General features: G+C 42.0%; 1 protein-coding gene across 4 annotated transcripts in view; it reads right to left on the bottom strand.

Annotated features, from left to right (window-relative positions):
- Positions 1-7,138: 7,138 nt before the first annotated feature.
- SNAP47 (synaptosome associated protein 47) overlaps positions 7,139-25,549 on the bottom strand; it is a 24,346-nt gene continuing 5,935 nt past the window's right edge. For 3 of the 4 annotated variants that reach the window (XM_072329705.1, XM_072329706.1, XM_072329707.1), the window contains exons 3-5: positions 21,190-21,674; positions 17,324-17,454; positions 7,139-9,707 (exon numbers count right to left, since the gene is read on the bottom strand). In XM_072329705.1, the coding sequence (XP_072185806.1) occupies positions 9,561-9,707; positions 17,324-17,454; positions 21,190-21,674 (763 nt within the window). In that variant the 3' untranslated portion in view covers positions 7,139-9,560. Of the gene's footprint in view, positions 9,708-14,667; positions 14,861-17,323; positions 17,455-21,189; positions 21,675-25,549 lie in introns of those variants that run through there. The other variant, XM_072329708.1, reaches the window with a different exon arrangement.

The raw sequence follows: 25,549 nt of genomic DNA, 5'->3' as shown, positions 1-25,549 counted from the left end.
GAAAACACCTTCCTGAGCATGCAAAGAAAATCATGAGGGAGAAGGGCATCTGTTACTAAGATCTGAGTGCAAATTCTTTCCACCTGCCATGGGCAGAAAGTCAAAAACCCTTCATTTTCTGCAGAGTGCCTGAGCCGCCCATCTGGATGACACTGTAAACTTCATTAAGTGGTTTCCATCCAGCCTGCATGGATGCTGTTTCAGCCCCGGCCATCAGCAGGGCTGAGGAGGCACTTGGGGATGCTGGTCCTGCTGACCAGCTTGCATTTCCCTGCTAGTGTGGAGAACAATGGAATGCTCTCATTTCCTGAGCAGAAACCACAATGGTTTGTATTTCTGTAGATTTATCGAAGCAGGCTAGAAAATCATTTGTTGGGGTGACTTGCAGCCATTACAGGGAGGGAGCTTGATGTAAAAGAGAAGAACATAGCCTTCAGTTAGCACCAGTAAGCTAAGAATATAAATACAACAATAAATCATAAAAGTGAGGTCCTGTTGTGTTCCATGTCAACCATGGGCCTTAAAGTCCTCGCTGAAAGTCAGCAACAGAGTGATGGCCATGCAATGCTCAGCAAAGCATGGAAATATACCCTGTATGTCCAAGGTCCTCCAGGAGCATTTCTGAAGGCAGAAATCAGAAAAGGCAAATCTGGGTCTCTCAGTCTTCCATAGCATTGCTTATACAGAGGCAAAGTTCTTTCAGATTTAGGGTGAGCTTAAAAAAGCACGCTAGCAGAATAAGTGCACTAATCGTTATGCTTTCTCAATTGCTCTGGGAGTTTATCTTGAAGCAATGCTATGTGGCTGGCCTTAGGCAGAGCAAATCCTTCCAGAGAAAAGCTTCTCATCCCTGCCCCAAGTGTTGGTAGGACTTGTTGGATTTGGTGACTAATGCAGTGGGGTGGAAGCAAGGGCTTCATTATTCATTTGGCCGTAGCATTGCTCTACACCCCTACACAAGCTATTGGACCACCCAATGCCTCAGTTTTCCCATCTCTAATTTATCAAAATGATGTCTGAAAACCCCACGATGTGATATTTGTGGAAAGCACGATCTGAAAGCCGGGCTTTGGTATTAAATCTCACCCTGAGTCAGCAGAACGCTGAAATGCTTAAGATTTAGGGTATGCTTCAAGTGTGCATTGGGACTCAAAACGCCTGATGAAGTGTCGTGCTGAAGCGAGAGGGATTGCTGAGCAGTGGTAACATGCTCCCAGGTCACCTATTGCACTTAATTCTTTGAGACTGACAAAGCACAAGTTGGAACAAAGCCGAATTTCACTGCAGGGGGGAGGATGGGGCACTGAAGTGTCCACCTGCAAGCCCAGCCCTCCATCGATCCGTTACAGAAGGAGCACAGGACCACCAGCATCTGAACTCTGAACCTGTCTCAGAATTATTAGAAACAGGAGAAAGATCTTAATTTTAACGCAAATCAACACCCTGATTCACCTCTGTGGTCTCAAAGAAGTTTGCATTGTTCTGAAAGCAAATCAAATCCCATAATTTTGGACGTGGGTTTAAAAAAAAATATCATATTCTCACTTAATCACCAAAATTTGGAGCCTGGCATTTTTTAAGAAAAAATCCTATTTCACCTCATCACTCTGTACAATGACCCAGAAGGAAGTTGTAGTGAGGTGGGGGTCAGTTTCTTTTCTCAGGCGACAAGCCTCAGGTTGTACTAGGGAAAATTTAGAGTGGAGATTAGGAAAAACCACTTTGCAGAGTGGGTAGTCAAGCATTGGAATGGAACTGGTGGAGTCACCACCTGTGAAATGGTGACAAGTATTTAAGAGACATGTGGATGTGACACTAAGGAACATGGCTTAGTGATGAGACTCAGTAGGTCAAGCTGATGGCTGGACCTGATGTTCTGGAAGGTCCTTCCAACTTACATGATTGTCTGATTCTGTGTTTATTTGATTCTGTTTGGAGGAGGCTGAATGGAAATTGGAAAGATGAGAACAAGGAAGGTGAGGAGACAGTAGGGCATCACAGCTCCCCACCTTTTGGGTGGGAGGGAAGAGGAGTGGGATATAACTATCATGCAAAAAGCATTCTGTAGGCAGTAGGTGATAGTTCCAGTAAGCATCTGTCTGAGCTAGAAGAAAGGCTATTACTGCCTGTCTCCATGACACTTGCCATATCACATGGGAGACACAGGATGACAACCCATGCACCTCAGTTACATTTCTAAGACCAAACAGAAGGAATCCTGGTTACATATCAGTCTTGAAAGAGAGATGAACTTTATCATAAAGTGATTCTGGAATCCCAGTGCAATGGGAACATCTATCATCCAAGAGAAAGTTCTTCCTCTATAAAATACTTATTGAGAGTCCAGTGAAACAAATTCTCCTCTTTTCCACAGCTGCAACTGCATAAAACCTAACATGATCACTAGACATCTGAAGAGCCAAAGCTAGCTCACACAGGAGTAGAAAACAGTCTAAAGACAAATATTAGCACTACTGCTTGATCACATAAGATTTTCATTGCTTCAATGCTAATTCATGAGTCATCTTTCAATATACAAGCTTTCCTTCAGTATCAAATGCTGCATGGAAAAGAGCAATGAATGGAAAAAAAAACCTGCATCGCAAGTTGTGGGAGTCCTGAGCAAAGAGCAAGGCCACTTTCAAGGACTTCATTTTGACTTTCACTGCCACATTCGGAGAAATGCTAAGCTTATTAAAACTTACTAATAGCTCAGCTGAGCTGATTGTTGTTCATACTACAGACCCACTTTGCTGAATGTTTACAAATGAGCAGGTGATCTCATGTCCCAGAGGTTTACCATTAAGTCTCTTATGGACAGGCAAAAGATGAACTGTAACAACCAGTTAACCATACAAGAACTGAGGTACAGAACATTTCTGTGCACATGGAAGATCACAGGGGAAGTTCCTCGTCAAGCTGTACCTGAATATAGATTTCTCTTAATTATCAACTTTGAACACAGACAAATAGGAGTTCTGAGGTCTTCACAGAATCATAGAATGGCCTGTGTTGGAAGGGACCTCAAGGATCATCAAGCTACAATCCCCACACCACAGGCAGGGCTGCCAACCTCTACATTTAATACCAGACCAGGCTGCCCATGGCCCCATCCAACCTGGTCTTGAACACCTCCAGGGCGTTCAATACCACAGTCTTGCCATGTTGTATTCCAATTCCTCCACTTTCTACCACTTCTGTACAACACAGGCAGTGATTTTTACACAGTTTTTTGAAAGCCATGAGTTAAAGCTGACGTGCCCTCCAGGATTTGCTGTGCAGCATACCCAGCAGGTGCCATCAAAAACTCAGCATTAAATGCTTAATATAGTGTATCCAAGGGGAAAATACAAGCTTGTTGTGTGACATCACAAGAAAAAGAATGGAGGTAACCCAAGAGATTCATTTCCTAGGGAGAATTCAAGTGCTGGAAACTGTTTCACCATCATGGATTCCTTTTTCCAGCCCTTGGCATTCAGCAGCTTGGTTGTGCTTTGAAAGCAGAACAGAGTTGCTCTCACATGGACAGGAGCCCTTGGCATTGCTGCATACCTGCAATTGCCCTCTCCCGACTCTCTTTGCAACTTGTTGGCTGTAAATATCATTCTCTGCTGTACATGCACTTCACCAACATGCCGCACAGAAGACATCAGAGGACTGCAGAGAAAGTATTTCTTTCTCAGAACGACTGAAGCAGTCCTTTCAGATATTATCACATGCCAATTGAGGTCAGAAGGGACTTCTGAGTCCATCTGGTCCCCCACCCTGCTCTTGCAGGGCCTCCCGGAGCAGTACACCCAGCACCACATCCATGTGGGTTTGGCTATCACCAAGCAGAAGTCCCCACAGCCTCTGGGTACCTGCGCCAGCACTCCAGCACCTGCATAGGAAAAATGGAACCTCCTGCATCCCAGTTTGCACCCACCACCTCTTGTCCTGGCACTGGGCACCACTAACAAGAGCCTGGTTATCATATGGCTTAGGTTGGAAGGGACCTTAAAGATCACTGAGCACCAGCTCCTTGCCAGGGGCTGTGTTACTGACCACTGGATCAGGCACTGGAGCTTGCAGAAATATACGCTCATTGCCTAAACTAAAAGTGCAATGTTAAGCAATAAGTTTTTTATGGCCTATGATAAATATTATATGATGAGAATCCTTGTGAGCCTCACCATGTATTTATAAGACGGTCTTTCTCCTGAGAACACCTCCAGGAATGGAGCACCCACAAACTGTCTGGACAACCTGTTCCAAACCTCACCACCCTCTCTGTGAAGAACTTCCCCATGACTTCCAGTCTAAACCTTCCCTCCTTGAGCTTAAAGTCATATAAAACGTTATAGTTTGTCATAGGCCTCCTAGCAGGCAGATCTTTAACAAAGGTGTCAATGGCTCAAGATTCTTAGTTTTTGGGGATGCTAGAGAGATGAGAAAGTGTTATTTCCATGTTATAAAAGAGCAGTTCAAACACTGAGGGAAGTATCTATGCCCAAGATGAACAAGACCCCTGTCAGCCAATAGTGCTACTAGAATTGAAAACCTGCCAGACTAATGGCAGATCTTTCACCTCTCATTTCTCATTTTGATTTCCCTTCTCATTTCTGAAGTGGCTCCATCCCACCCAGCTCAGCAGATTTCCTTCTCCAGAAATCTCAAGTCTTGTTTTCCCTCTAGGTCACGACATAACCCAGTTCTCCAAAGCTCACTCCTTGCTGCTAGCTCCTGAACAAGTTTTCAGCCAACGAAACCAGAGTTACACCCAAATCCACATCATCCTTCGCAAAGGCAAGAGACTTACTGCCCTTCTCCTTCCTTATCATTGCCACACCCCCATGAGCATCCTTGTAGCTCAATGCTTCAGCTGTTGTGAAAAGAGTCAAGGCAGGTCTTGCTCTGTGGGATTTTCATAGGGAGCTGGTATGCTGCATGCTACAGATTGATAGCTTATAGACTCAAATTCATTAAGGTTGGAAAAGATCACTAAGATCCCCCAAATCCAGCCCCAACCCACCTCATCATGCCCACTGACCACATCCCTCTGTGCCACAATCCCACAGTTCTGGAACACCCCAAGGGATGGTGACCCCATCACCTCCCTGGGCAGCCTATGCCAATGCATCACCACTCTTTCTCAGATCAAATAACCAACCTGAGTCTCCCCTGGTGCAACTTAAGGCCATTACCTCTCACTCGAAGAGCTTCTGATACCATCATCCAGCTGTCTGTCTTCAGCCCTTATTTCCCTCAGCCTGTATTATCCAAGATTTAATTAAAGTCTTAACAAACAATCAGAGAAAAATCGAAATCGTGCCCAAACTCGAGTTTCTTAATTTTTGGTGTTGAATACTTTTAACTCCCCTACTACCAAATCATAAAAGGGTTAAAATCTGCATGTTTAAAATTAAACCACTTGACAGAAGCCAGGCTGAACTTTTAAACCATTAAGCCAACGCTGTTCCACTTCAAACAGGAGGCAGCTTGAATGCAGGGTGCTTGTTTTGCTGTCGCTGCCTCCTGGCTCACACACAGCTGACCCAAGCACTGCATTTACCTTGATGAGGCAAAGCGCAGCACAGGTTGGGGTGAGCGGATGCTGTGCTGCTGTCACAGGGAGCTGGGATGGTGGGCAAAGCCCCATTGAGCTGGGATGCACAGATGGGCAACACCAGCAGCCCCAGCAGGAGCTCCGTGCTGAGCTGCAGACATGCTGGTGTGGAAGCCAAGCAATATTTACTCTGCAAAGCCCAGCTGTTAAACCGATGACTAGCACAGTTATGAAATTAGTTTTCCCTATACCAGGCTGAGGTTTGATATTGCTCACACACAGCGAGAGGCAAAGGGATACCACTGCCACTGTCTGCCACATTAAAAATTAAATACAGCCCGTTTCTCTCTTGGAGGCTGGCTTCAACACTTGCTCCATTTCCTTCCGTAAGGAGTAAACCAGTGGTTTCAAAGCACTGGCTTTGGAAACAGACAGCTATTATGAGGCTTTAGTTCAATTACTTAATTGCCTGAAAAAGCTCCTTACACCACCCGCCCGAGGGCTGCAGAGTGCCCTGTTTATTACCAGGATTCAGCCATTCCACCAGGGACATTCACACTCTCATGCAGAAATATGTTTAAGTTGCAGCTATTTCAGGCTCAGCTCATCACTGCCACAAACAGACACTGGATTATGAAGTCACATTAAGACACAACACCATCTTGTTCTGCTCTGTGTGAGCCAAAAAGCCTTCTCAAGTAAAATCTATTTGCAATTGCAATCTCCCTGGCATTACTTCTCAGCTTCTTAATCACAGAAACAAAAAGGTTGGGAAAGACCTCCAAGATCATCAACTCAAACCATCAACCCATCCCTCCGTGCCCACTAATAGTGTCCCTATTAATGATGGAGCCCCCAGCTTCACACACAGTAAGAGACATGCAAAGACCTTACAAACCACACATGTAAAAGGCCTGATTTACCTTAAAAGTATGCTTAGCTGTAAATAACAGTTGTCTCAATGAGGAATTAAGGACAACAACATTGTTTTGTGTGATACCTGCTGCATCTTCCCCCACGGACATGATGTGGAAAACATCACTTGGGTCTCAGGCAGGATAATCAGGAGTTTCTAAGCACTTCTGGCTGTAACAGAGACCAAATTAGACATTAAGATTTGACCAGAGTAAAATCTCTATACTTGTTTATCATTTGGCTGTTCAAGCATGAAGCATCCAAGCAGTTCTCAGTCCATCACCTAAAAGCTGGAGCAGCTGCTCCACACCAGCCTCTAGGACAGTACCAACAGCCACATACCTTGTTCACTCAACTCTCTGTCCAGCTGATAATGGGTGTTCATTGTGATGGGAGTCACCATCCCTGGAGGTGTTCCAGAACCCGGAGATGTAGCACTTGAGGACACAGGTCACTGGGCACAGCAGGGTGGGTTGAAGTTGGACTTGGTGATCTTCCAGCCTTACTCATCTCGTGATTCTATAATCATGTTGATAATATTCCTCAGTTAATATTTTGTCTATCCTAAAACATAACCCTATGAGAAGTTTTAGGTTCTGTTCCACAGTAGGAAAAGGGAGAGGATGGAGCATTTTTCATCATAACTTCTTAGCCAAATAAATACAAGACAGAAGATCACTAGTCCAATATATTTAATAAATTACAGAGTGAAACTCCTCCAGGCATTTGAAACTCATCCAGGAGGTAAATGTACACCTCTAGAATGCGTCACTTCTTACAAATCATATTACAGTTTTCTTTTAGCATGGACACAGACTAACACAAATCACAGACATGGTATCGGATGCAACAGCTCATGGTAAAAATTACATCAGTAGAAATATGGCACAAAGAATGCTAAGCTAAATGTGGTGTAATTGGCATTTTCTTTTGGCAGCCCTCATCTAAAGTACTTCAGTGTACAGATCTATTCCCAGTCAGCACCAGGGTCAGTTAACATACATTTTGTGCAAAGTGTATATCCAAATTCATCACATGGTTGTGTAAACATACTTTCCTTTCACAGTAAAACAACAGTGATTAAGGTATCAGAAACAAAGAAGGAGAATCCCAGACAATATCTTATTTCACACGACGCAGTGTATGTATATATAATCATCATAGTCAGCAAACAGGTAAAGTGCATGCCAGTAACAACTTTGACCGTAAATGAAGGACTTGCAGTGCAGAAGCACAATGTCCTCCAATACTAATAGGCTAATATGAAGCAATACAAAACAAGGTAGAGTAAGGTCTTGAAAACAACATACTCTGTGTGATCTACAGTGTATTTCTTTAAAAAGTAGGCTGAATTACTCTGAAACAGGAAATGTTCACATCAGCTATCAGTAGAATAGACAGTTCAAAGCTTCACTACTTGAAAATATTGCAGGTTGCATTTGAGAGCGATACAAGAAGATATTTCTAATACAAAAACACTCGGGGGAGAAAAGGATTACAACAGCTATTTTGAATGAAAATAGTTGGTCAACAGCAGGACTTAATAAAAGGGGAGGCGAAAAGCGATTCTGCCTCTCAAATACTCTGCCATAGCCTGCATTGCCTAGAATCCCTCCAATACAGTATCCATTAAGTTAGGAAAACATCTCCCTGTAGACTCAGCGGAGCTGACTGTAAACAAAAGCTACTAGACAACAATTGGCAACATTCCCTTTTGTTTTAGAAATGCAGAACTAAAAGGAGTCTTGAAATGTTTCATCACCGGTGAGTGCAAATAAATAATAATCAGAAAGCAGACAGATGCACAACAGCAAAATGATACGCAGGTATCTGCGGTTCCAGTCATTGGCCTCTTAACTTATGAATGTGGAGCAGATGCACAGAAAACAGAAGATGCTCCACCAGAACACATCAAGCTTCCATTTAGAGTCAAAGTGCATGGGAGATTCCTGGAAACTGAAAGTAGAGATGTAAAGGTACAAGATGCCTTCCATCAGAGATGTAGCAGCCCAGCTCCAACAAAGAAAGCAGGCACCACACTATGTGAATGCTACGTTCGTGATGTTCTGAAGACACCGGATCCATCAGGTCATTATCAAAAATACAAAACCACTATGTGCAAGAGAGCGATACACACAGTGAACTACAAGAGATGCACTGAATGCATCCATCCATGACAAAATACCTTCCTTCACTCCAGAATCAATTCCTTCGTTAATTCTGAGGTACAAAGGTGAAAAATAAAACAAAAAGGTGTAGGTGTTCATCACAGACCAGCAATCCCTATTTGGAAAGAAGAAGTATATATTTAACTTTGACACTTACTTTTTGTAAGTGACCTAAGTAAGCAAAATATCCACCCAATGGGAAAGAAATGCTTCAGTAAGTTGATCTCTGTACCAATGCACACATATTAACTCAAATTCTTCCCTTGAGTTCCCTGGGCATGGCACAACAGCTGTGGCCATTAATCCTTAATTATTCTTATAAAATTTCTGAGCACGTTAAAAACAACGTTTGAAATTTATGAAAACTACTCGTTCAGTGAACACAAGGTTTTATCACCATCATTTGCTCACCTCAGCATTAACTAACATACACAAAAAAAACCTCAGTGACTTGTGGCTGGACATCTGGCCCTCAATCCAGCTATTAACTATCTGCAAGAAGCAGAGAATTAATAGGTTGTAATCATCTAAAGTAGTCTCACATACAACTCAATTCTCCCTTCTTTGTCGCAGTAAAAAAACAAAATGAAGAACAAAATCCTTTCAAAAGCAACAACATAAAAAGCAGCATAAAAGTTCATTCAGATGAAATCACATCCCTTTGTATTTACAGATCTTCTGTAGTAAAGATTCCACTATCGCTGTTCCGCCGTGATTAAAAGATTTGGCCTTTTTCATCCTAAAACAGCCAACAATCACCACCCAAGTCTGGGTTCAGAACTCTCAGAAACTTGTCATCAACCACACTGCACTCCAGAGAACATCGCAAGCAGCTCCCACACAAAGTGTCTATACAGAAACAGTCTTTAAAAAGACAAATTCCCCGATCCCCCCCTTCCTTGTGGTGCCATCCCTCTTGGTTCCTATGGGTGCTACGTCAGTTTCTTTATTCTGCGGTTCTGCTTGTCGATATTCAGCGTCGCACGGTCAACGGAGGTAGTGATGGAATCCAGGGCTTCGTCCTGTCTTTCCAGTTCTGCTTCTGTCTCCAAGGCAAGGCTCTTCAACTTCTTCAGTATCTATTGGAAGAAAAGACTAAGAGCCTTGAGCAAAACAAACATATGGCTCTGTGTGAATGTAATAGACACAAGGCAGTTACTTATTCCTTTGCAATGAATGACCAAATAACTTGTAGTCATGCCCTGAAGTGCTCTGGACAAATCTCACTTCTCCACTGATGCAGTCACTCCATCATAGAAGACTACTAGACTGGTCATGCACAGTCTGTCCTTGGTAAAGCCATGCTGCCTCAAATTACCTCCCTGTCTTATATTTGTCTTAACATGACTTCCAGGAGGATCTGTTCCACAAGCTTAACAGGAACAGAGGTAAGGCTGACTGGTCTGCAGTTAACAGGACCTTCCTTCCTTCCCATTTTAAAATGGGAGTGATGCTTTCCCTTACCCAAACACCACAAACTTTGCCCGATTGCTGTTACTTTTCCAATACAAGAGAATGGCTTGGCAATCACATCACCTAGTTCCCTCTGGACCCTGGGATGTATGACATCCAACCCCATATACTTATGCATATTCAGATGAGAAAATGAGGAAGAACAAATGTACCTCCAACTACTCTTTTCCAGGCTCCAAGCATTATACGACCAACAAGCCAATTTACAGTACACTTAGTAATTTACCATTTGTATGTGGACTGAGCAAACACCCTGAGCTACTCCAAATTAACCAAGAAACTCTATTGTCTGAAAAAGCTGCTACTAGTCCAAAGAGGGCTGAAGCCTTTAAAGTGAAAGCAGAAAGCCAGCCTGATGCATTCCTAAAGGGAGAAGACATCTGTAACAATGCCCTATGTTGACTTATTAGACCTATTAAACTTCAGCTGTCATTGGTTCACACAACTGATTGCAATAGCAGAGTCACAAGGAGCAGCAATGCATTGGAAGAGGCTGCCCAGGAAAACAGTGGAGTCACCATCTCTGGAGTTGATCAAGGAATGTGTAGATGCAGCACTGAACAAGGTGGTTTAGTGGCCACGGTGGTGATGGGCTGAGGTTGGACTTGGTGATCTTAGAAGTCTTTACCAACCTTAATGATTTTATGATCTTAATTTCTTGCGCTGTAACACAGGCTCCTTTCAGCAGCACCCTTAAGGCACAGGTTACAGTACCACCTTTTATTCCCACTTGTGGCTACTCCCTCAATAAACCTGGTGGTATGAACTTAAAACACCTCATCTCTATAAGGGAGATTTGAAAAGCAGACCTACGCCACGTCAGATCAATTGGAAATGCACCTTAATTCCTTAAGATTATAAAGGGGCTGACTCTGCTATCACTGCTGGTACACGTGATCTGCCAGCTTCACGGGGATATCCTCACAATGTCTGATTCATAGGAGCGGTTCACAATGCATCCGTGGCTTTTGGTAAAATAAGAAAAGGAATTACACTCCATACACCAGTTTAACTATTATTTTATTGACTCCATAACTGGCAAACTCAGTTGTTTTTCATAGAACCACAGAGCAGCTTTTCTTTTAGAGTAAGCATCAGCCCTCAGAAAGCTGCTATGAAACATCAGCAGCCCCTATTTCCACACACTGAATTCCATAACAATCCCCCCCTGTTTGAAGCTAGTTAACTGGTTTGAGAAAAGCAGTGAGGAACACTATATCTAACTGGAATGGCAGGGGGATCTTATGCAATCAGAATTCTTTGACTGCAGCTGGATGTCAGCCACAATAGTGGGATTTATCTCATAAAATATCTCTCAGCTCTTTCCATAAATCACAAGCAGCTAGAAATACAGCTGTGTGAATAACTGGTTTTGCAATTTGTCTGCCAAAGGAAAAAATACAAAGCAAACCATGGATCAAGCCTAATCTACCTTTCTCTGTTCTAACCAAAACTACAAGTGAAGAAAACTCTGCTTTGATCCCAAATGAAACACTTCAGGTTCTATCACTGTAAGAGTAAAGCAAGGCTGAATTCCCCAAACTGGAGGTAGTAAACGTGTATAGAATACGTACCGAAAAGAAAACCATGATCAATTCTACCCTGTGTGTGATCCAGGAAATGGGGCCAGGAGGCAGTCTTGCCCCTCCTAAGGAATTAACTACCTGGATTTGTCAAGTTAGAATGTATTTCCACCTCAATCCCTGCTTCAAATTTCTTCTACTTACCTATAAAGTGGATGGACAAGTGCTACACAGAAAAAATCCTACCAAGCAACACTGACTGCAGTCTTGCATTTGTGTCACAACATAAGTAAGAATGGAAGAGACCTCTGAAGGCCTTTTGGTCCACTTCCCCTGGCTTATAGCATGGCCAGCCTCCACGTTCATCTAACAAAGTGCCTACCAGTTTTCAGACTCCGCACCAATGAATCTTCCAATTCGGTGATAATTTAGGAGTGAGGTCTCTCCTCTCTTTCAATGTATCCTTGCTTTCTTGATCCATGTCCTCACCCAGCCCACCCTAGTTTGTGAGATATGCTGAGTGCAGAGATCAGAGCTTCCTCCATGACACCTACACAAAGGTGAGGGCTGGCACAAAAGGAAAGGCATAGGGACGCTCACCTTCCCACCTCTCCAAGAAGCCTACAATTTATTTATAAGTCACAGCTGTGCCAAAAAAGGCCCAGGTTTGCCATGAAAAACATTTTATTTTTAGTTCTAAACCCGATTACTTTTGATAGGCTTCGCATTTGTTAGAGCACACTGACGTTAAAAGTACAGAAAAAGACACAATTGTTGAGAACAGAAAAGCTTTTAAAAATACGAAAGCAGTAAAATGGAAATTCAGTCAGCTACAGTGCTCTGCTCAGTTCACCTGCCAATTACATTCTGCTTTGAAACACAGCAGGCGATGACTGTGTGGTTATACTTGCATGAAAAAATAAAAGGCAAGAGGCTCACTTTCATCTGCTCATTCTCTTTGCCTTAAACAGTCTGATAATAAATCTCTTAACCCTTTTGTCCAGCACAGCTTTGACCATTCAAGATGAGCACTGCTACTCCATCCAAAGGGATCTGAAATTAGGAAGATGCATTTTCTGCACAGCCCACAGAGCTCGATGGAAGGAGTTACTGGAATCTGATATCTGGCCAAAGCTGGTCACTAGTGTTGCAAAGTGAAATGATGGTAAGATGTCTAGCTATCACTACTTCAGTTCTGTCAGCTGCTCACAGCAGCAGTGCTTTCCGTGCCAGTACATACTTTGGGTCATGAACCAAATACAATCTGTTATACAAAGAGGATGGGCAGATACAGTCTCAGTGAAGATGCATTTTACAAGCACATTTCATCAGGCACTGGTAAACCTTGCAATGAGACAGCCTCAAAGTTGTGCCACCACATTACAGTTTGGAAAGTCTGTTGGCTCCTTGGCTCTGCCACACATTTTCTGTGCAATTCAGGTGAGTTACTGAATGAATATTCCCATGTGCAAAATTGTCACTGTAAAAAAACAATGCAAATTTGTCCCCAAAACACAATGCAGTATGCTAAGCCACTGAAAGATCTGCACATGCGCTGCTTGTCTTAACAGGCTGCTAATTAATAAAGTTAAAAAACAGAAATACACCTTGTGTCAAGTGTTCAACCATGGCAGACTTGCAACTTGCTTCATGAACAGGTGCCCATCTGAGCTATGCAACCCTGAATTCTCATTAAACTTGTGGGAACCTAAGCAATGTGACTGAAATTGTGACTTAACTTAGCTGCTCAAGGAATTCAACTACTGCCCATTTCTCCCTTTTTTCTGAGCAAGGATTTGAGATGAGGCTGCAAACAATTTCCATGCAGACAGAACTGGAATGACAGCAGAGGACTCCAATACCCCAGGATTTCCCCCAGTACTTAATCCTATTACCACTTTGCCACATCACCTGATGTCTGAACTCAAAGCATCAGTCACACAAAGACTGTATCCCAAAGGTTTTACCACAAAGACCCGACCTCGGTTTAGGTCCCCAAATGTCATCATAATGCATTTATCTGAAGCTTGTGAATTATGATTTAGCATCTCAATATACTGAGCATCCAGTGAGGAAAATAAGATACAAAATTGTCAGAGTAGAGAAAAGGTTGCCAATCACAGTTTAGTTAAACAGTTTAACTTCCATAACAAAAAAATATGGATTTACACTGCTGTCAGTGGCTATTAGAACAGCATGAAAAGGTCACTACTTGTCCATTACCTTATTCTTAGCATCTGATTTCCCCATTATTTCTTCCTGGACTGATATGGAAATCTGATTTTATCTGCTTTCTCTGCTACTTGGGAGTATGAAGCACTGAGGGTGGCACTGGAACACCACTGGCCTTATCTAGACAAAAGAACAGATATACTCAAGCAGTTGTGACAAAGCCAGTTTTACTGGATTTGCTATCACCTTTTATTTTGGTACCATATAACACTGAAATTACACGCAAGCAAATATATAGCAACCATTGCACGGAGCTCAGCTCTTTCTCCAGATTGTACTTTCATACACAAAATCCAAGGCAGGATCATGACATGCGGCTGCTTGGATCAGCTGCCTGTTGCTTGCTCTTGGCCATGGAACGAGGCCATCCTATGAGCAAATTTGGAACTTAGCTCTTGGAGTGAACAGCTCCTCAACAAAACACTTTTTCTCTGACCTAACGGTTGTGATTTCCTGAGATTGATGGCATGATAGAAGGGTAACTAAACACACAGGAGTCTCTGAATGGAACAGAAGAGTGAAATAGAATAATCTCGGAAGTAAACGCTAAAGATATGCCACTTTTTTTCCCCACATGTTGTGAAATTAAACTTCTTTAATAGTATCTGTCTTCATGGCATACACAATGTGCAGACACAGTAAATAACGAGACAACAGTTCTTTGGCAGGAAGAGTTTAGGAAATTAGAAAACATTAGCTTGGCAAAACAAATCCACATCTACAGAACAGAACTACTCCCCCTCCTCTTAAGCTAATATTATTGCATCCCCTCCCACACCCATTGCCATTATGTCAGCCACAGCAAGGCGGTAGGCAGAGGCTCAGCCAGAGACCACAGGAACTGTGCAGGCTTCTTTCTCCATCTCTATAGCACAGCTAAGGAACGCAGCTCACATCACCGCTCTGTATTATGTTAAAAAGCTGTGTTTTCAACGCAAATGTCCTGGTGAGGTCTTTTATTCAGGCACCCAGTCACAACCGCAGACCATCCAGCGCTTCCAGCTCTAATGGGAGGAATTTAGCATCATTCAACAATTCCTTCTGCAAAGTAACTATCATCATCATGGCAACTAATCTGCTCACTGTAAATTTCTCTTCTCCAATTCAGCAAGTTCTACTTATCACATAATAAGGTGAACACAGCAGAGCTGTTCTGGGCTTTGTGAGTTTGTTTTGGTTCTTGGGTGTTGGCCCTGTTTTGTGGGTTATTTTTAATATTAAAAAGATGCTCACATTACAGACAGCCAAAGAATCTCCAATAAAGGAAACTGCTCAGAAAAAAAACAAAACCAAAACACTGTGGTTAAACAAATGGACCTACAACATCCTTAATTCATCCATCAAGTGTGATGTGGCAAATGTCATAGCCTTCAGTGCACGTTAACGCATTGCCTTTATAATTGTTTCCACTACTTGATCTCTAAACGCTTTGCTGTTGATAGACAAAGCAGGAGTTGAACTGAAGTGCTGCAAAGAGACACCCTGGAAGCAGCTGCAACAATGTAAGGCAAGTTCTTGCTGCGGGCTGAAATGACTTGTGAATTTAAATATCCCTATCAGATGTAGTTACAAGACCTTACCCACCCTAACAGTAGGGGCTCAATACCTAAAAGGCTCCATACAGCACTTAACCACGATGCTGCCCTTGATCCTCAACCTCCACCACCCCTCTGAAATCCACTTTTACTCATTCTCGATCACGCTTTCCTTCTTCATGTTTAAACCTCCTTCCCCTATTCTGATTCTGCTTTAAGCTCCAGAGCAATGAAAAAAAAGCACTGTTTGGAGAACTCCTGGGAACAGCTACAGGGAAACACTAGTCTGTTCTAGACAGGAGGCTTCATCCCCAGTTCACACAGCTTGCTGGAAGATGCTGATCTGCCCCCATCATACATTTCCTCCGCTTCTCTAGTCACAGCCAACTGCTTTGATAACATCAAGCACTGACCAAGGCTTTTTGCTGTTCAGCTGTCAAGGACTGGTTCTGGGGAAGCCATTCCTAGTCAGTTTTTTTCTCTTAGAAGATATAGCAAAATGTGTGCCTCCAAAAGCATTACATGACTACTAACTCTAAATATAATAATACTCAGCTTTTTTGGGTCTGGTTGCAAATTAGAATTATAGTACTGAAAGCTGGCATTTAAGAGAGGAACAGCTAGCCCTTCTGAATACCTAATAGCTGTACAAAGTCCATGCACAAATGATTAATGGATTGCTGATATTTGTACAACTCTGATTGAGTAATAGTCTTTCAAAGCCCTCCAAAAGGTCAATGCAGCATTAGAAAATGCTTATTTGTTGATAAAGTGACAGATCACAGAGACAAGCTCTTCAAGAGATGAGGAAAAGGGAGAGCAATTAGAACGTGACTAGTTCACTCTGATTTTGAAAAAGCCCAAATTAGATATTTCAGTCAAAAGATCTTGATTATTTTGGTTCATTAAGCAAGTTTGGGTATAAAAGGGTACACTTAGGAGGCATTTTCTAGTAGGAAAAATGAACAGGAGTTTAATAGGCATTACTGCATGTCTTTTAAAACTATTAATGAATGGAATGATTATTAAAAAGGCCTGATTCTCAAGGAACAGGTGCTCAGCAATTACTGGAGGGGGGGAAAAAAAAAATCAAGCCAATTCATAGGCTGTCAATTTGGCATTCAGATCCTCTCCCCACTCACCCCTACCCACAAGTTTACCCCAAATCACTGATTGGTTTAAAAATTCTCTGTTTGGTGCAGTATAAATACCAGAATTGTCTCTTAGGCTTTAGTTAATCATCAAAGGGTTTTGTTTTAAATAACACTGGCTATTTAACATGGCTTCTAGTGCACCATCCCACACAGAAAATCTCTGCAAAGGTTAAACTCTCACCTACCCAACGATCTTTTGGTTGGTTTTCATAATTACCTATGAATATATTGCAAGAAGTTTTCATTTTTAGTTGCTTAATTCACTGCTGCATGCTTGTGGCTCTCATACACTCATCTATTTTGGAAACATCCACAAACCTGAGCACAGCATTTCTTGTCAGATGTGCTACTCCTCACCAAAAGAAGTAAAACAGTAAAAAAGAAAAACACGAAGCTAAAAATTATCAGCTAAACTTCTTAATCTTCAGATAAGACAGGTTAAATTGAAAGATTTTTCTAGCGTTATTAACCCTCTCTTGGACATATTTTGCCAATAACCTCCAGTTTGTCCAAAATAGCTAAAAACAAATAGAAAGCTGTCAGTGTATTTTAATCACAAGCTTGATGGACTTCTTATTTTTATTCAAGTTTAGAGAGGTGAATATTTTGTTAAGGATAATGAGTACTACTTGACCCCAAGGAACCTGCTTTAGCAGGAGAATCAGACTTTTCCAACCCCTATGATTCTGTGACTACATTTCTGATGAAGGAAGAAAATGCATGTTGCTAAGAATAAGGAGTTCCTAAGGATAACCAGCTCAGTTATCTCCACTTATACCTGTTTAAGTTCTTTTGCCTCCTCCTGAGAGACCGTCTCATGCTTCTGCAGTTGAGCCTGGTCACTGTCCGTTCCTTCTCTGCCTCCCACTGGAGAGCTGGGCTGCACCACTCCTCCCAGGAGTCCTGTGGCTGAAAGAGAAATTCCCATAGTCAAAGACTGCCATCTCCTGTAATGACAGGGAGCACTAGTATAGAACCAAACAGGCTAAACTCTGCTCTGTTATCAGTTTGCAAGAGGACAAGCTCATTCAGATACACCAGACCCATCCTTGCTTTTTGAGCCAAATTCTCCTAGGAAGGATTCAAGCTGTGTTTTGTACAATGTCCAAAATGGAAGGAAGAATGCTGTTGAAAGACCATTCTTAAAGGCAGCACCTGAAGAATTAGTTCATTCTGGGCTGTGGGCATGCACATGAACAGACAGCAAGCAGCAGCAATGCACTTCCAATCAGATAAACTAAGAATCTCCACCCGCTGCTTCTTTTTAATCTTTTTAATTAAAGAATTTAAAAGTGATGGACTACAGACAGAACCAAAGAGTGAAGCCAGTGAACCCCTGAAGCAGAAGGGCAACAGTGACGCTAACAGCCACCCCCAGCTAGGCAGCATGAATGCAGTCCCTGGTGTAACATGCCACCTGTCCTTTATTTAAAGCATCAGCTCCTATTGCACTATCTGATACTGCCCAGTGGGGTAGCAGGGACGTGCTGCAAGGAAAGGGTGTTATTTTTGATGGGTTCTAAACACCCAAGACACACATCTTGGCTCCTAGAGGCTCTCCAAACATATCCAAAGTGCTCCCATTTGAAGAGGCACTGAGAAAGAAGGAAGCTAATGCTACCACTGCCACCTGCAAGCAAACAACCTGATCCATGCAGGACAATGGCAGCAGATTTTCAGGACATCAGGCCAGAAAGCACATCACAAGTCAGAGCTCCCTGCCAGGCCCAAGCTGGTGCCCGGCTGGCTGGCTGACAGCATTCACCTAACTGCCCCAGGGTAGTGTTACTTCTCCATGAAAACAGAGACAAAACCTAAATCAAAAGTACCAAATCTTAAATCCCTCTCAAGAAATTACTGCAGGCTCCTTAATCCTTGGACATACTCAGTTATCAGCCTGAGAGTCACTGGACTCAGACACCGTCAAGGTTTAAGACAAGCAAATCATTCATTGTACTAATGTTACACTGTGCAAATGCTCTTTGTACTTGGAAGGAATAGGAACCAGGCACTGAAAAACACTGCTTATGGTATTTTATTGTCATGGGCTCACTCAAAAGGGAAAGTGGGGAGGGAATGACAGACCTTCCTATGGCAGCAAACAGCCAGACAAGATTCTGTGTGGTTCTTATCAGCTAAGTGTCCCTGTGCACTAATTATTTCATTAAGAGCAAAAACATATATCCATTTCACTCCCATTAAGCTCTGAGGACAAGAACAGGAGGGGGGACACGTCAAAGGCACACTGAAAGAATGGAACGGGAAGGAGATCTGATGATTCTCAGCAATTTCTAGTAACAAACAAACAAGGAAGGAGAGAACGAATAAAAAGGCAGAGTAAAGCAATTTTGTTTCTCTTTGTTACATCCAGTTCAGTCGCAGGACTTGCTGCCTCCATGAGAGGAACAAGCAAAGTGCTGTGAACTCCTAAGAATGAAAACACAGTCATTGTGGCTAAGCAGGGAAAAGGTAGCAGCTTTGGAAGGGATCTAAAGCTGTAAATGCCAGTCTCCAGCTATAAGATTAAGATAGCAGTGCCCTAGACAGCTACAGTGCAAGCACACTGTAAGACTTCTTGTGCCTTTTAGTCTAGGGGAACTATTAGAGGTACAAAGTAGCTAGAAGTAGTTTCAGATAATCTATCGTGTATAAGAAGTGTTTAAGTGAAATCAAGCCAAACTTTTTAGGAAAAACAGTTTTGTTGCAGTTATTAATACAAACGTGCAACATGCACAGCTTTAAGGCAGGACTCATATAAGCAGGCAGGATCTAGAGAAGATTATGACAGTTGTGGAGATGTTCACATCCCTGAGCTGCACTGCCTGCAGCAGAGAACACTACCAACCAATTTGCTGTACTTCTACTGCAAGGATAGTTCTCCTGTACACCTCTGAATCAGTGTTTGCTGCCTGAAGTCACACATACAGTTTATGTGGACTCAGAGGCAAGCGTGCATAACACAGAATATTCCCCCCTGCTTTGATCAACAATAACCATCATCATCTGAACTTGCGGCATGTGAACAGCCATAGAAAATAAGCGTTGGGTAAAGCACAGTCCGTGACTGCCATCTAGTGACAGTGGGCAGTCAGCGGCCGTCTCCAGGGAAGTAACAAACAAGGGTTTTGGTGGAGCTGCAGAAGTCAGGATTTCCATAACCTCCCGTTTTCTTTGCTGGCATTTCCAAATTAAACAGCCAGAATGCAGGTGGGGGTAGGAGAGCAATATCCTTGACTCACTGACTCAGATGCAAACAGAGCAGAGCAGTGGGGAAATTAAGCACAGTAGGGCCGTATAACCAATTATTTTATGTAACCAGGCTTAAGACCATCAGGAACTGAACACCAATTTGCTGGAATAACTCAGTGCTTAAGAAACCAGCAGGTTGTTTTTCCTCTAGGTTGTTGTGCCGACATTTCAGTGCCAGATGCCCAGAGACCGACTTCCCTACAAATTAACAAGCTTTTCCAAGCTATGGCCCTTGATGACACGTCAACAAGAGAACATGATCCTCCCTGCTGAAATCCAGTTGTAGCTTTGTGCTTAGAGAATTAGTTTTGCCTATTGTTTTAGTCAATCATCTTTTCTACTTCTTTAATTTACTGAGAATAAATCCATCCACTGATTTGTTCTTTGGCCACTAACAATTAAGGAAAACAAAAGAAATATATTCTTAACAGGTAAAAAAAAACTCACCAGATTCCTAAGTGACTTCAGGTTTGGATAACAACAAAAACACAATCCTCCCAGAATTTTACAAGTAGCAATGGCTTAAGGTTTCCATTCTCACTGTTGTAAAGGAGTTGATTCCTCTCCTCTGCTGTTATTTTAATTTACAGTGATTTAAGCTATGCCTTCACCTGATCTGAAAGCTAAAATCTCCTAAATCCAAACAATGGGACTTCTTAAATAAATATGCTTATTTTCACCTCTCGTGAAATAAAAATGCTGGCTTTTAAGTTATTGGAAAACTTGCTGGACTGCAAGTTTGTTGTAAACCTTTTACAGTTAACTGAGCAATGGTTTTATATTAAATGCTGCCTCCAGTTGCAAACCATCAAAGGAAAAATAGTAACAGCAGAGGACTCAGAAGCACACAGTCAGAAGAAGAGAATGGGTTTCTAACAACCCTTCCCCGCAGGGTAGCACAATACCAAATTGGTGACCACTGGAAAAAAAAGAATGACACCAAAGTTAAAACAGAGCCCAGTTCTTGAAACTCAAATTAAGTTAATCCTTTCACAAACCGGTGTGGAGTTGGTGAAAACACCAGCTGAGACTACAGTGTTAAAGACAGCTTGGCATATTCTAGTTGTCAGGCCCTCAAGAGACACCTCAGCTTCAGCATTTGGAGCCACAGGTTTTGTTAGTGCAGTTGGGAGAAAGTAAATCCAACCATATTCAAATGTCCCCAGCACTTCTGCTAGCTCTAGCTTTACCACTGTTCTCTTGGCAAAAGGGCCTGAAGTCAACTAATAGTTACTTCTTTATTTTGTTACCAGTGTGGCCTCACCACTGGGTTGGGGGTAAGAGAAGACTTGCCTTATAAACATGGCCATATGCCATTCAGAGTTTGAAAGCCACTTCGAAACACTGCATATTAGCAATAGCTATTATGGATGGATTGTTTTGTCTGTCACATACCTGCTTGCCAAATGGAAGTGCCAAAATCTACTTGAGGAGACTTCCCGGCACCAACAAATCCTAGGGCATCTTCTAAAAACTGTATCTTCTTGCTAAACTGCATCTCTAAGACTGAGATTGCTTCTGGCATCTTTGCTGACAAGAGTCGATAAGAGGTGTCAGGCTTCCCAATAAACCTCTGACGGATGCTGATTTCATACGGTGTGTGAACTTTGATATCATCCACATCCTTTGATTCAAACCGGTGAATGACCTGAGAATTGCAGTCACTGATTTCCAGGCCAGAAGCAAAGAGCGTGAGTTTTCCTGGCTTCACATTTGAGTCAGTTCTGTGGGTGATAATAACTGGAATTCTAATTATGATTCCTTCCTGGTTCTTCAAATCGGAAACTGTGGCAGTTTCCTTTGGCTTCGTTTCCAATGGTGCTTTCCAGAGCTTGCTGCTAAATGGCCACCAAGAAGGAGATTCGAGTTCCGTCAACAGCCTAGCAAAGAGAAGAGAGTGTTAGAAGGGAAAAGCCATTAGGAAGGTTGTGCTACCCACCAGCTGAAAGCAAATCTATGAACATCTCTTCACACTGACTCCAGCCCACCATTATTTTGCTTCTCAATCCTATTCACATCTTACCACTATCCATCCTTTTTTTAAAATGCAGCCTTACTTTATTTGCTGTAACACATTGGAAAGCGGTCCCACAATCTCACCATTCAGAAGTGAGAAATCCAACTTCCAGCTGGGTTTATTCAGGCCAATTTACAACCATTTGTTCTTCAGCTAACACTGCTTTAAGCTCAATGTTTCCACACTTGGCCATCATTGTCACTGCCTTTTATTACTCCTCCTTGCCTCCATCCTGCTGACTCCACTTTTCACTTTGACCCCAGTCCCAAATTCCCACTGCCAGCTCAAACACAAATGAGTACAAGCTTCTAAGCATTGGCTTAACAAATGCAGACAAGAAAGGCATTATGTGCATTGTGTTCACCTAAAAGGAAGAATCTGTGAGATGCTGGATATGGTCCCTCTGTTGCATTTTCTGTTAGCTCAGTCCGCTATCCTTTTATGTGGTATTATCCCAAAAAAGGACCAATATCACAGATCTCATCAGGTCTACACCTCCTAGAAGACTATTTACTGTCATAAATCCTAGTTACACAAACCTGATTGGACTGAAATACAAAGTATTTCTGCTTCACCACTGTTTTGGAAAGTCAGCTTTATTTCATTCATACAGAAGGTACCACCTGATAAAATACATATCTCAGTGATGCTCTCAAGATATTGTTTATAATGATTCAATTTCCATAAGAATCAGAAGGGTTCTAGAAAAGACTTTGCCATTTTAAGATCCTGATTAATTTGGCTGTAAACACAGCCTAATCTAAAAGTGGAAACTAACTGAACCCCTTATTTACTAGACACAGTTATGCACCAGCTTCTAAGCAGACCTACTTAAAGAAATCCATCTGCAAGGAAAAGCAGAAAAGAAAGCACTCTGGGAGTAAAACACATAGACAGAGGCAGAATGAATTGCTTTAACAGTATACTCCCAGCTAGAGCATGGGTATCATATATTTATGTTGACAGCATGCAAGATGAGCAATGGGTCTGGGAGCTCTCTGTTGCCCTCTGAAAATGCTGTGATACTCCTTAAAGGAAAAAAAAAAGACACACTGAAAGAGATGTAACAAAGTTCTGCACTAACACAATTTGAAATGGCACAGTGTCACAGATTTAGGGCTGAATTCTGAAACTATGAGGTTCAACTTAAGTTCAGCATGGAGAAAGACTGAAAAATCCCACTAAGTTCTGCTAGCTCATGGCATCTTCCAAATTAAAAGCCATGCACTGACTTATGTGTCGTAACTAAACAGAAAATGATCTGATCTCACTCCTACAGAGCACAAAGTGTGTTTTCTGGCCTCTTGGTGAATGTAAGTGTTACAACAAGTTACTCCAGGACAATGACAGCTTACGCCTGCGTCCAAACCTACAAGAAGTCATTAAAGTCCTACTGCAGTATAAGTTTCCCTCATCACATTTACGATGAGAATAGAGCACGTGTGTTCACTTACTGAGAACAGCTGCAGTGTGACAAATCTAAACCTCTATTTACACTGTGGTAACTTACTCTTGATAGGTTTTAGCCTTAATTTTTATCCCTTTATCCTCTCACTCTTCCCCTCCTCCTTTCCCAAGGGACTAACTTCCTGGCTGTGTAATGTCTGATTTACAGTCAAGACTTCTCCGCTGTGCAGCCCTGACAAAGGCTCCAGCCAACTCTTCTGGCCTTCGATGGAAGAGTCACCCCCCTATATCAACAAACCAGTATATCAGTCTTTATATACAAATGAAAATTTGCAACCAGAGTACTTTGTCCTTTCATAGCAATATATTCATAAGGAATCAGTTTATTTTTGGTCTGCGAACATCTGCTAGCACATCACACTCAGTTCTGCTCATCTGCACACAGTTCCACTTGAAAGCAGCTGTATATACCCAAAAAGAACAAGAACAGAATTAATAACCTAAAAAAAAAAGCCCACACATACAGCCACAAGCTCAAAGTTTTAAACATATCAAGGCAGAAAAAGGAGCCTGGCTTGTTTTATCAAAGACAACCTCACCATATTGATGTTGCTACCAAGCCTTTAATACACAGAGAAGTCTGCTCCCTCTTAATACCTGTCTGCACAAAATCTTTTACACGTGTACAATGGCTCTGAATTATCTCATCCATGTGGTTATTTCCCAGTAAGCTTCTGAAGTTTGCAAGAGTCAGACACAAAGACACACCTGCATATTTAGTTATGTTAATAGTCTGTATTAGCCAACATGCAACAATCAAGTGAGCTTTGAACATATCTGTTTTCTACATGGTTTAGGAAGATAAAGAAAGATGTCATCAGTTTACCAGAAGACCCCTGGTCAGGCGTGGGAATGGATTCATTGAATCAAGCTACATACAAGAACACTGTGTTAGAACTGCCTAAAATGCATGTGAAAGGGAAACCAGACAGGCTTATGACTCCTAACTTAAGTCTGTGAGGAAACTGGTTCAAATCTACATAGATCAGATAAAATAAATCATCACCTAATGTTTGGTCAAGGTCTTTCTCTACTCTTCCATTTTTTAAATCAAGGCATTAAGCTCTTCAGATTCACAAGGACAAGTAAAACCTCCCAGCACATCTTAACCCAAAACGAAACCCTCTTCCAAAAACAATGAGCAGATGTTTATTTTCCTACTCTTTGTTTATTGCTACAGAACTTTAAAATCTATTGCTGAAGCTTTCCGTTATCTTGGCTCTTCATTAAAGGGCATGGGGAGTATCACCAGAATCAATGTGAAATCAACACTTTCCTTGAGACATATCTCTCTACAAACAAATGCTTCTTCCAAGAACAACCAGTTTGAACTTTTAGTGTGTTTGTTTCTTTATGCAGGTGTCAGAGCTTCCACAAGGACGCTCACAGCTACAGATCTTTAAACATGACAATACTATTAAACTTCTTGTCTATTTCAGACTGCTATTGAGTCCAGCTTGCACACAAAATAGAATAATTCACCTTAAATGGCAGTCATTAAATAACAAAGTTGAAACACTCTGTGACACCAACCACTTACAATTCATGAGTTCTGCCACAGCCAAAGACACAACATTTCAAGTGTTCTCCAGAGCTCCATTCTATGTTGCCTAAGCTCAATGCTTAAGATGCTGTTTTCAACAACAATTAGACACCGAGTGCCTGAAATTACCACAAATACTCCATCACTGCATTCCACCTACAGACATTTGCCTGACAGCATCTGCACCACAGATACGGCCCTCACTGCTGTGCCTAACAGCAAATACGAAGCCCTCAACTACACACACTTTGCATACAAAACCAGCCTCAAGAGTTGACTTCTGTGCACAGATAAAGGAATTCAGTCTAGCTAAACCAAAGATTTTAAGGCTGTCACTTGATATCTCTAGAAAACTATTTCCAAGGAAGACCTCCTGCTGTATTCATCATTTCCTTTGGAGAAAATAAAAAACAACAACAAAACAAACCAACAGAAAAGCCAAACCATGGTTGTGTTCACCGTGCAACAGCAGCATGGGCTACTCCACAGCTTAAAAAAATAAACCAAACTTTGAGTATTTCACATTTATGTATATTCTAGGATAACTGCTAAAAACATGCATTCCAGAATGTGCCAGTATTAATTTGTATCTTTCCGTTAAGTAGCCTCCAATCTTCTCAAAACAAGACTTGTTTGAGATCTCTCAAATATTAACATTTCTGCCAATCATAGACAAAACTCAGAAGAGCTTGAAAAGCCATTTGACACATACATGAAGGACAAAGGAC

The sequence above is a fragment of the Excalfactoria chinensis genome, chromosome 2 (assembly GCF_039878825.1).
Source record: "Excalfactoria chinensis isolate bCotChi1 chromosome 2, bCotChi1.hap2, whole genome shotgun sequence".
In the NCBI taxonomy this organism is placed as follows: domain Eukaryota; kingdom Metazoa; phylum Chordata; class Aves; order Galliformes; family Phasianidae; genus Excalfactoria; species Excalfactoria chinensis.
The sequence above is the reverse complement of the archived record's forward strand: the minus strand, read 5'-3'. Positions and strand labels throughout refer to the sequence as shown.